Here is a 12,088-nt window from a genome sequence, read left to right as displayed (position 1 = left end):
ATACTGCAGGCAATTAAAACAGGTTTTCTGTCAAGTAGGGTGGATGAGGAAAAGGTTTGTAGTTGAGCCTGGAGCTATTGAAAGTTTGGGTTTCCTCCTTGCTCGTGCTCTTCTCAGGCAAAAGTCAAGTCCTCAAGGGGTGAGAGCTCTCAGGAGGGATCTCCTGCTCTTCAGAGTGGGTCTGTATAAAACCCCAGGATGTCCCATTTTTTTTCTTAACCAAGATCTCATGTTCTCCTTTCACATCAAGTGACCCATTTCCCTGCTCAGGCGGAGAGGTTTCATTCCCACATGTCCACTCTGCCCTTCCTTCCCTCCCAGGGCACCAACATCGCAGCTGGGAAGGCCGTGGGGGTCGTCATTGCAACAGGGGTGTACACCGAGATCGGGAAGATCCGAAACCAGATGGTGGAGACCGAGCCCGAGAAGACACCCTTGCAGCAGAAGCTGGACGAGTTCAGCCAGCAGCTCTCCAAGGTGATCTTCCTGGTGTGCATCGCCGTCTGGGTCATCAACATCAGCCACTTCAGCGACCCCGTCCACGGCGGCTCCTGGTTTCGGGGGGCCATCTACTACTTCAAGATTTCGGTGGCGCTGGCGGTGGCCGCCATTCCTGAGGGCCTCCCGGCCGTCATCACCACCTGCCTGGCACTGGGCACGCGCCGCATGGCCAAGAAAAACGCCATCGTCCGGAGCCTGCCCTCGGTGGAGACCCTGGGCTGCACCTCCGTCATCTGCTCCGACAAGACCGGCACCCTCACCACCAACCAGATGTCCGTCTGCCGGGTGAGTGCCAGGGCCCTGCGGGGTTTGGAGGTGCAGTGGGGATGCTCTGAAGCCCCCGAGGACTCTACGCTGCTCCGTCCCCATCCTGGGGTGATGGGCTTTGCTGCCCTCACCTGACTCGTGTCATGTTAGGAATGGGAAGGTGAGCAGGGGAGATGGTTTATGGGAAGCCCCGAGGTTCCTTGCTGCATGACCAGGGTCAGTAAGGATCAGGGCTTCTCTTGGTATGGTGGTAATTAGAAAACCCGATTTCTGTCAGCACACCGGTGTAGAGGTGCCGTGTTGCAGAGTTATTTCAGGGGTTCCTCTCCATGGAGTGTTTCCTCCTGCTGGAATATGGTGTTCAGACAGACCTCCTGGAGATGCCAGCACAGTCAGTCTCCTCTACTTCTCTTGCTCTTTCCCCCCCTGTTTTTAAGCAAACTAGTGAGAAATCCTCGACCATGCAAAATTACAAAGCCTGGATGCAGGAAAAGCACTTCTGATGGGGGGAGCCTTGGGGTGGTTTGGTGAAGAGAGTGAAGGCTCCGGGTCTGCCAGAGAGCTTTGCTCCCGTGTGCCTGACTGGGTGGAGAGGTGACTTGTTAGGAAAGCCTGGACCATCTGAGTATTTCTCAGTTTTCCCATTAATCCACAAGTGTCAGGAAATCTTTTTTCACGGCCTTGGCGTGCCGGTTTTATAGGAGAAACTTGGAAAATGTGTTGCTGTGGGAAAAATGGACCTGGCCACCATCCCTCCTCTCTGACACTTGGGTAGCCTGGTGGGAAGCTGTGACAGTGCTGCAAGCTGGCCGTGGGCTTTGGCCACTGGTTTGCTCAGCACAAACTCCAATGACTGGAAATGTCTGGTATTTCTGCCCCGTAAGTGATTTAGAACGAGACAGGGCTGGAACGAGGCAGTGACCAGGCTGCCCATGTCTCGCACGAGGAGGAGGCTCCCACCAGCCCTATTTTCTGACCCAGTGATTCAGGGAAGCAAGGAAAGGGTGACCCCAGTGCTTGGAGTCCCTTTAGCTCGGGAGACTGCAGAAGAAGAGGGAGGAGTGACCATTCCTTCCCAAACCAGGGGGTGTGCTCCTTGAACTTGGGAAGAAGTGCCATCACCCCCCTCAGTGTGGCAGAGTTGGGAGAGGCAGGGTTGGTGATGCTGAGACACGGAGAAGGACAGAGTGGGGCAGTGGCACACAAGGGTTTTGGCGTCAGTCATTATTTGCAGAATGAACTTGGCAATTTTGCAAAAAAGAAAAAAAATCAATTAAAAAATTCAATGTACCCTCTACCCTACCTCCCCACAGCCCCTTTCTGATATCTGTGTTATTCACTTGGCTGAGTCCTGGTTCCCAGGGAATGATATTGTGATCCAGGCTGGCCCCAGGACACGCAGCCAGGGCTGTTAATGTTTAATGGACAGGGATTCCCGTGCTGACGTGGGCAGGACGAGGCTATGGGTAAATATTTGTGCTGGGCGGCTGTTGGCGTGTCCGGGACACACTCCTGGGCTGAGTGTCCGGCTCAGGGGGTGAAACAGCCACCAAAGCCCATCAATAACCTGGGAAAATGTGTTAATTGAGTGTGATTTAATGAACTTGCCCATTAATTTGGGTGAGCACAGCCGCTCGGCTGCAGGCTGTGCTGCAGGGTGGTGCCTGCCACTGCTGGCATCAGGTCTGTGGAGCTCTAAAGTGACTCTTGAAAGGCTTCAGGTCTGTTTTCAAACCCTCAGCTGTTTTTTAAGGGTTGTGCTGTATCTCAGTGCCAGGGACTCATGGCCTGGGTGCTGTCTGAACCAGCTCAACAGGACACACATGGATCTCTGGTGGTCAGCAGGGGTGAAGCTGTGCCCCTCGGTGTCCCCCTGCATGAGGTACTTTATGCAAGGGACCTTGTCTGGGGTGGCCAAGATTTTGGTGCTTTTGCTCTGGCCTCAAGTCCCCCCGAGGTTACAGCACTGCAGTAACAAAGCCATAAACCCACTTAGTAAATCAGATTAAACCTGTGGCTCATGTCACTCACTGTACGGTCAACTGAGGGTCTCTGAGACCACCACCTCCCCCACCCCAGGGTGTGGAGGAACCAGGAACAGCCTTCTCCCAACCTTTAAATAACCACAAAGCTGGCAGGGGGAAAAGCATCTCAGCTCTGCTCTTACATGTTTAAATAATTCTCCTGTTTGGCTGTCTCTGAGATGGCTGCTGGTGTTTTGAGGAACGAGCAGAAGGGGGTTTATTTTCCATAAGGCTTTTAGAGGAACCTGGACATGCAAACTCCCATCCCTGGCACAGCCACCCAGGAGCTGTGCAGGCACAATTTGCTTTACACTCTCCAGGGCACTGTGCCTTGGCTCAGCAGTTTTGTCTGTCTAAACCAGTCACCAATTACTGGGAGACCTGGCTGGTGGTCCCAGGGGCTGTGCCAGTTGCTGGTCGGTGCTATGGCTGGGGCCGCTTCCAGCAAAGCAGGAAAATGCTGCTGATCCATGGGCTGATTGATGGAATAGTGACTGATGATTACAGCTTCTTACAATTCCAGAGAGCAATCCTGCCTTGTCTGCCTCTTGATGAGCAGTTCTTTTAAAGATAGTGCAGAAAAGACAGAGTAGTGGAGATGTCCTTCTCACTTGCCTTCCCCACAAGCCCACAGCTGATGCCATGTTCTGCTCTGGGGATGGTGCATCCCCAGGTGGCCTTTGCTTCCCACAAATACACACTGGCATCATGCAGTTGTGTGATACAGCGCTGGGGCCAGGCAGGATCCATGGGACAGGAGAGAAGAAGTGATGACTGGAAGTCTTTTGGGGGAGGGTGTGCTCTTCATGAGGAGAGACATTTTCCTTCCGGCCTCTCTATTGTATTAAAACCCCAGATCACTGGTGTGGTTTTAAAAGGTTCAGGGCAGGGGGAAGCCCTGAGGTGCTGCTAAATGGGTTCCCCCCTCTTGGGTGCTGCAGCTGTGGCAGTGCAAGAGGTCAGGCAGCCCCTCTGGGAGCATCATTTGTCAGCAGCCCTTCCAGCTGAGCTGCACCTACGCACCTTTCCCACCTCTTTCTATTGCTCCTAATATTATTTATATTATTTTTGTGATGGAAACATTACCTCTCCGCTTAACTGCTTAAGACACAGCTATTTCCTCTGGGCTGTTTCCACTGCCCACAGAGCTGCCCACTCCTCAGCCTGGAAATCTACTGGAACACTGACAGGCTGAGAGAGCTGGGGCTGTTCAGCCTGAAGAGGGGAAGGGTCTGGGAGACCTTAGGGATCCTTCAGTGCCTAAAGGGGCTCCAAGAGATCTGGAGAGGGACTTTGCACAAAGGCCTGGAGGGACAGGACAAGGGGGAATGGTGTTAAGCTGAAGGAGGGGAGATTTAGATTAGATATGAAGAAGAAATTCTCCCCTGTGAGGGTGGTGAGGCTCTGGCACAGGTTGCCCAGAGAAGCTGTGGCTGCCCCATCCCTGCAAGTGCCCAAGGCAAGGTTGGACGGGGCTTGGAGCAACCTGGGCTAGTGGAAGGTGTCCCTGCCTGTGGCAGGGGAGTGGAACTGGATGATCTTTAAGGTCCCTTCCAACCCAAAGCATTCCATGATTCCCTGATCACACTGAAACCCTGCAGACACCTTTGCAGTGCCCCGTCCACCCCCACGCTCAGCCAGTCACGCAAGCTGGGAGCAGGCAGGAAATTTGATATAACCTCTGGTTGCTGTGGGTTACACGGCACCTTTTTTTAAATAGGCATGGAAAAATAAAGGGCTTGGAATGATTTTGGTTTTTTTATTTTCCCTTTTCCCTTTTTTAATAAGAAAGTCGCTATTGTGAATGTAATAATTGTTTTGTGGCTGTGAGCATTTGAAAACAAACAGCCCCATATCAGGCAAAACCATCAGTGGCTGGGGTGGGTGCTTTCAGATATTTTAATGAATGAGTCTGGTTGTTGTTTCTGAGGGCAGGAATTCACTTTATGAAGAGGTTGGGAGATTTTGGCTCTCTGGAAGGCCGATGGCATTGGATGTGTCAAAAAGAGATGAAGGATGCTCAGCCTTCAGAGGTCTCTTGGTGTTGTCTCAGACTGTGTGTCCCACCTCACCTGGGGTTCTCTCATCTGGAGTCTCTCATCTCAAGGAGGTTCTCCAAAGGAGACTCTCTTTATCAAGGTCCTTCACACTTCAGTGTTTGCACCCACTGCCAGAGGAGCCCAGTGCCTCCAGAGGACCTGGGACATCTCTTCTGCAGCCCTTTGGCTCATGATTTTCTTCAAAACCTTCCAAGGATGCTAGGGGGCCTCCAGGATGGGTTCTGAGAAAGGAGCTGAGGGCCATACCCCAGCAATGAGGGTATCTGCAAATATCTGGGAAGCTGTTTTGTGCTTTGGGAAGGTTGGTTTTGGCTCAGAATAATTCCCACAGGAGATGTATGCTTTGAACCTGCTCTTTTGATTTGCCCAAACCTGTAAAATATGGGGGTGAGAAAACCCACTGAGATGTCCTGGTGCTAAACATGCCTTGAATGTGCTTCCCTGAACGTGACCGTTATTGCTTGGCTTGGCCCTAAGCTTGTGCCTTCTGCATGGGGAAGGCTCACACCCGCCAGCCAATGCAGCTGCACTGATAAGGTGTCCTTGTATTATTAACAATAATTAATAATAACAGCAAATTAACCTCTGTTTGTTGCTGGAGGAAGTGTGGAGGGGAGAGAAGTGGGTGGTACCAGGAGCTGATGCGTCTCTGGCACTGAGCTTTGCCTCCTGATTCCTCCAGCATCTACTGCTTCCCTCTCCTGGGGAACATCTCAAATAACCAGAGGAAAATAAATAGGGAAAGAAAGAATTATTTTGAGGCAGGGTGTAGGGGGACAGCTGTCCTTGCACCCACTTTCTGGAGCCGCCAAGCAAGTTCCTGGAGCCGAGGAGAGCATCATTCCCTGCAGCCACTCTCCCTCCTGCCTGCTCCCTGCAGCCAGGGCAGTGCCTTTGCCAAAACAGATTTATTTGTTTATTATGTTACTTTTTGGCTTCAGTGTGGGTCATAAATAATGAGGAGCAGAAACGAGCATCGCTGAACTGTTGCCTTGGCTGGGATCGGGCACTGCTCCTGCTTCCAAGGGAGGCTGCCCTGAAAGGTGGGAGGGGACGAGGGGGAACTGGGACAGCTTGGGGAGAGGGGAATTTTCATTGTATTTTAAGGTTTGGAGGGGGTTGTTGCTCTCATTATAGCAGCAAGAGAGAAACTGGAAGGAGTTTGAAAGGCAAAAATCACTAAAAATAGAGCATGTAGGACTTTTACAGCTCACTGGGCTGAGCTGTGACCCCAGTAAGGCACAAGACTGGTGGCTGAGAGCTGGCTGGGAAGGGGTGGCAGGGACAACTGCTGGGATCCTGCTCCACAGAGGCTTTCCAGGGCAGCCAGGGCAGGAGTGGAAACCTGGTCTCAGGTCCTTCTCTGCTCCAAGAAAAACACAGGCACCTTCTTAGGAGTGGGCTCAGCATCACTCCTCTCTGATGGAAAAGAAGAGCTGGAGGAGGCAAACATGAAAAAGGCAGGAGAGAGCTGGAAGGATTTGGGGACAGCCAAGAGTGGTGGGTGACCAGGGAGGGGGCTGAGCCTGGTGCCAGCGGGACCATTGCTGGCACAGCACCAGCTGGTGGGTTTCCAGGCTGAGCATGTTGGTTATAGCAAAACGTTGCTGCCTAATGCTCTGTCTCCACCTCTCTCCCTTGCAGATGTTCATCATGGAGAAGGTGGAGGGCAACCAGTGCAGCCTGCACGAGTTCAGCATCACCGGCTCCACCTACGCCCCCGAGGGACAGATGTGAGTGAGGGTCCCCTCTGCTTCATGGGTGACACAGGGTGGCCCTGGGCTGGCAGCACAGCTGGGGGAGGTGGGAGGGTCGAGCTTATGGCCATGGCTGGGGAAAAAGGGGGATTTTCTGTGGTGGTTTGCAGCCCTCCTGAACCCTGTCCATGGGAATACCCACTGGGCGCTGGTTTTTGGCCACACTGGGCTTGCAGGGGTCAGGTGACTGGCTGCTCTTCACTGTCCATGGGGGCCAGGGCAGTTGTTTCACTGTCCCTTGTCTCTGGCTCCTGCCTGTGCCCTCCCACTGCTCAGCAAAGGGGCTCCCTCGTGCTTGGCTCTCCCTTCATTAACAATCCCGATAAAACAAGCCCACTTGTGGACCAGAGAAGATGGCAAATGTGGGAATAGTGATGAACGAGGCTCTTCATGGTACATGATGGCTCTCCAAATTTCTGGAGCCTGCACATTTTCGGTGTTGAACAACAACTCTTGTTCTCACCCCAAGCACAGTGCAGGGCCGGCAGCTTGTCCAGAAACCACTGGCAATGTGCAAAGGGACTTGCAAACGGCTGAAAACCCCATCAGGAAGGTGCTCCCTGAGCCCCGTGTCCTGTGCAGGGATGGCTCCCATGGCTGCTGTGCCCAGGGCATGACCCTGCTGATGGCAGGATGTGTTCTGGGGGAGACATGGGCTCTGCAGAGCTGCAGCTCAGGGCAGGGAGTGGAAGCCGGGGGCTTTGCCCTGCTGTGTTATCACACACATGGGGGTTTCTGCCCTTGTATTTGTTTATTCCCCCTCCTTTGAAAGGAGGTGATGCTCCCCAGTGTGGAGAAAGTCTGGGAAGGAGGCAGATGAGAAGCTCAGCTGGTGGTGGAAGCACTCTCCACACCCCTTTGCTCTGTGATTCCAGACACATTCTTCACCATGGTCCCTTCTGCCCATCTGTGGAGAAAATATAATTCATCCCAGCCTCAGACTTAATTTCATGAATATTTATAGAGCCAATTTGATCCTTGGCTGGGAATCTCCATTAAAAAGTGAGCCAGGTCATAAGCTGGTGTCAATCAGTGCATTTCAATTAAAATTAAGGAGGATTGAGGGGCTGAACTTGTGTCTGCCAACCTCTGAATTTCAGTGTCCCCTCTCCTCTGGGGACTGCCTGCGGGGACACTGTGTTAGTCTGCAGCAAATCATGTTGCTTTTGAGTTTTGCTTCAGCCCTGTGCCTGTCTTGTGTATTGAGAGGGGTGTGAGGGCTCACTGAGGTGTAGTGGAGGGTCCCACCAAGGGCTGGTGGCACTGAAATGCTTGTTTGGCCTCAGCCTGGCCTTGGCAGGGGGCTGTTGCATGCTGGACCTTGTGTTTGCTTACATCCCTCACAGCACCCAAACAGCAGCACCTTTGCTGATGTTTTTCCCAGCAGGATCCCCCAGGAAGGAGGCAGTGGCTTTCCCTTCCCACTCACAGCCCAGTGCGGCTTCTTGTCCCTCAGCAAACAGATTTTTCAGATTTTCTTGGCTGCTCCCTGTTTTCCGCTCCTGAGCTGTAACAAGGGCTCCAAAATGTTCTTTCCATTGGGAACCAGCAGTGGAATAAACTGATCCTAGTAAATGCCTGACAAATTATTTTTCCAGCAAGCAGATGACCGGCTGGGTTTATACAGCTCTAACCTGCAGTTACCTCTCCTGGAACCGGGATAATTTTTTATTTCCTTTGAAAGCCACTGCTGCCATTCCTGCCACCAGGCAAGGAGCAGTATCTGGCTTGCCTGGAGTGTTTGGGGCTGCTCCTTTCCAGGATGTTTGTGCTCCTTTCCATAGCAAAGAGCTGCTATTTAGGAAACAAAGGCCACAGTTCACCACTGGCTTGGAAGCAGCCACAGCAGTGCAGTTGTTAAAGTTGTCTGCTGCTCTTAAATGCTCCCTTGGGTTCCCTAAGGAGTGCAAAGCAGCGCTGGAGGGAGGAGAAGGGCTTGCTGCTGGTTCCACAGCTTCTCTAGATCCCCACCAAATGGAAACCCCTGAGGAGCAGCCATTAATATGAATTTCTTTCCCCCTTTTCTGGCCCATCACCTTCATCATCAGCCTGTTGGCAGCCCCTGTTTGCAGGTCCAGTGCTCCTTTGAACTCCTCTGCAGCCCCCTTTATTCTGGGCCACTTCCAGAGTTTATTTGCCTCCTGGGATATTTTATTTGCAATTTAGCCGTGTCCTGTTGCATAAAGCACAGTGTGAACCCCAGAGTTCATTGCTAACCCTGGGGCTTTAATGGGGCTCTTTCTCCCACTTGTACAAGAGTGATGTATAAGATACACATCCCCCTACAAGGGGTATAGGATAAGCTGAGTGTTATTAGAAGGTTATTTGAGCTGATGTGAGGCTGTGGGGGGTGTTTTCTGCCTGCAGCCTGAAGGATGAGCAGCCAGTGCAGTGCGGGCAGTACGACGGGCTGGTGGAGCTGGCCACCATCTGTGCCCTCTGCAACGACTCCTCGCTGGACTACAATGAGGTACAGGGGCTCCAGGGCAGGGGCGGGGCAGGGGGGATGCTCTTCCCTGTGCTTCGGGACAGAGCCAGCAGAGGTTTGTCCCTTGGAATTCCCTTCCCTGGCTTCAGCTCATCTCAAGGTGGTGCTCTGGTGCAGTGGGTGACAGTATGCTCGGTTGGAGCAGCAGGTGGAGGACAGGCTCTAAAGCTTAAGCTCCTTTTTTTTCCCCCTATCCTCTAGTCCAAAAAGGTCTATGAGAAGGTGGGGGAAGCCACTGAAACAGCCCTGACATGCCTGGTGGAGAAGATGAACGTCTTCAACACAGACCTCAGCAAACTCTCCAAGGTGGAGAGAGCCAACGCCTGCAATTCGGTGAGTGGGGGAGGCCCCTGCGAGCTCTGGCACGGGGGGTTAGGAGGGAGAGGAGGGCTTTGGGATGGCTGTTGTTGGAGGAATAACCACTTGCAGTGACCTAAGGGACGGATCTGGCACAAGGATGCGATTTCCTGGCTCGCAGGGTGAGAGCTGGTTTTGGAACAGAGGGTGCCATGGCCTGGGGAGGTGGGTGCTGGGGCCATGGGGGCCAACCTGGGTCCACATGAAGCTGTGAAACAGGTGATCCCTGAGTCTCAAACTCAGCCCAGTCCCTGTTCAGCTGGGAGACACTCCCTCGGTGACGGCCGGAATTCCAGCCACAGATGGGGAAGTTTGGAGTTATCTTTAGGTGCCCAGTTTGCACTGAGCAGCTGCCCTCCAGCATGAATCAAACTCCATTCCCCAAAGCCATGCCTGTCTGAGTGGCGCTTGGAAACATCTATTTTTAATGTGAAAATATCCCATGCTGGCAATTCCCCTATTCAGCTCTCCAGTGTTTCCCTGTCCTCCCGGTGAAAATACACTTTATTTCAGATCTGCATTTACTCAGCTTTGACATCATGCTGTTAGATCTTATAATGTCTCAAAGCTGCTCAAAGCTGCTCTCTGTTCTGGCATTTCTTCCCCAGATAGGTCTGAGCAGGTCATAATAAATCCCTTTTCGTGCTGTCCCATCCCCTCCTGGCTCCTGGGGCTGCCTTTCTCCTCACATCAGCGGTGCTGTGCTGGCTCAGCAGGGCTGTCAGCCAAGGTGGAGAGCACCGGTGTCCCTGTTATGTCCCTGTCGTGTCCTGGCTCAGCCCAGCTCTGTCCCCACAGGTGATCAAGCAGCTGATGAGGAAGGAGTGCACCCTCGAGTTTTCCCGTGACCGCAAGTCCATGTCTGTGTACTGCACACCCACCGGCCCTGGCAACAACTCCACTGGCAGCAAGATGTTTGTCAAGGTAGGGGAGAAGGTCTTCAGCACCCCACAGTGTCCTCTTGGCACATCCCAGCAGGATTTGGCCCTTACTGCAACAAGCAGTGATGCTTTGCCGTTCCTTCCCCCTCTTACCTGTCTGCGGGTCCAGGATCCAGCAGGTAGGCTGGTGGGGTCAGGGAGGAGGTGAGTCTTTGCCATCTTGATAGGCAAAAAAGGAGGTAAAAATGCTTTAGATGGTAGAGAATGTGCTGAGTGTGCTGGTGCTGGGGCAGGGAGAGCTGCCCCTGTGCAGAATTTGGGTACTTGCCTTTATTAAAGGCCTGGACCCTCTGGATACCAGTAATGCCCAAAGGTTACAGCTTTCCACTGTAACCAGAAATAAAATAGTGTTTCAAAGGGCATTTTCTTCCCAAGAGAAGAGATGTGGCAGGAATTTCCCCCCGCTGACTCTGAGAAGATTTGTATATTATTGTTCCCAGTGGGAGATGATCTGGGTGGGTGAAGTCTGTCCTCCAGGTCAGGCTGGGACCCTCCAAAGCCACCAGATCTGTAGCCCCGGGCAAGCTTTTTATGAGGCACAATAGAAGGATTGCAAGTTTTACATTAAAAAGCAATGTCAGGGTAATTTGTAAGGTCAGAAGGGCTGGGGTGAGATGCTGGGATGCTGAAGGACATGTTTTCCTGAATCACAAAAGCATTACAAGCATCTGCTGAGCATCCCACACTTTTTTCCATCAGACATTTACAGCCCTCATCCCCTCCAGGTCTGCGAGGGATCTGTGGGGTGGGAGTATCTCGGACAGACCTATAGGTTTTATGGGAGTCAGGGGGATCCCCTGCAGAGCAGATTCTGCTCTTGATGACCTGCTGCGGGTCCGTCCTCCGCGGCGTGATCCCGGTGCTCTCGGTCGGAGGCTGCCATCTAGTGCACTGAGCCGCAGGGCCAGAATGTGCCTGCCGGAGTTTTGGGGATGCTTCCTCCTCTTTTGCCCGAACTTGGTGCCTCCCCTCCCTCTGGCACTCCCCGCGGTGCTGGCAGGAGATGCTCATCCTCCGGGTTCGTTCCAGCCCCTAAGCCCTCCGTCCTCCCCAGGGTGCCCCGGAAAGCGTGATCGAGCGCTGCACCCACGTCCGTGTGGGCACTGCCAAGGTCCCGCTGACGGCCCCCGTGCGGGAGAAGATCCTGGGCAGGATCCGGGACTGGGGCATGGGCATCGACACGCTGCGGTGCCTGGCCCTGGCCACGCACGACTCGCCCGCCCGCAGGGAGACCATGCAGCTGCACGACTCCGCCGCCTTCATCAACTACGAGGTACGGCCCCGGGGGCTCTGTCCGGGAGCTTTTTTTCCTTATTCCCAAGGTTTTCCCACGTACTTCCAGCTGACCCAGCAGTATTTTCTCTTTACTTTCTCTGTGGGCAGTGTAATGACTCAACTCTCCTGCAAACCCCGGGGGTCGGTCCTAAGGATAACAGCCCCATCTCGCTGGGCATCCATCCCTGTGGGGTGGCTGCTGAGAGGGGCTTGGGGACCATGGAGAGGGACGGGGAGGAGGGGAGTGAAACAAAAAGGTGTGAGGAGCAGCAGAGGGAATGGTAGCATCCTGCTGCACTGGGGATGTAGAATGCATCCATGGGGCTGTGGGGAGGAAACCTCCTGAAAGGTTCCTCCCAGGGGAAATCCCCGTGCCCAGAGTGGTTTCACAGTGGGGTTAATACGGGTCTGGGATATG

General features: G+C 53.4%; 1 protein-coding gene across 2 annotated transcripts in view; it reads left to right on the top strand.

The window, feature by feature from the left end:
• The window catches only part of ATP2A3 (ATPase sarcoplasmic/endoplasmic reticulum Ca2+ transporting 3), a 52,157-nt gene that overhangs the window by 25,254 nt on the left and 14,815 nt on the right, over positions 1 to 12,088 (top strand). For both annotated transcript variants that reach the window (XM_027690814.1, XM_027690813.1), the window contains exons 8-13: positions 322 to 786; positions 6,497 to 6,585; positions 8,977 to 9,079; positions 9,299 to 9,430; positions 10,253 to 10,378; positions 11,450 to 11,668. In XM_027690814.1, the coding sequence (XP_027546615.1) occupies positions 322 to 786; positions 6,497 to 6,585; positions 8,977 to 9,079; positions 9,299 to 9,430; positions 10,253 to 10,378; positions 11,450 to 11,668 (1,134 nt within the window). The remainder of the gene's footprint in view (positions 1 to 321; positions 787 to 6,496; positions 6,586 to 8,976; positions 9,080 to 9,298; positions 9,431 to 10,252; positions 10,379 to 11,449; positions 11,669 to 12,088) is intronic.

The sequence above is a fragment of the Neopelma chrysocephalum genome, unplaced genomic scaffold (genome assembly GCF_003984885.1).
Source record: "Neopelma chrysocephalum unplaced genomic scaffold, ASM398488v2 Primary Assembly neopelma1_82, whole genome shotgun sequence".
NCBI lineage: Eukaryota > Metazoa > Chordata > Aves > Passeriformes > Pipridae > Neopelma > Neopelma chrysocephalum.
This window is presented reverse-complemented; position numbering and strand designations above follow the sequence as displayed.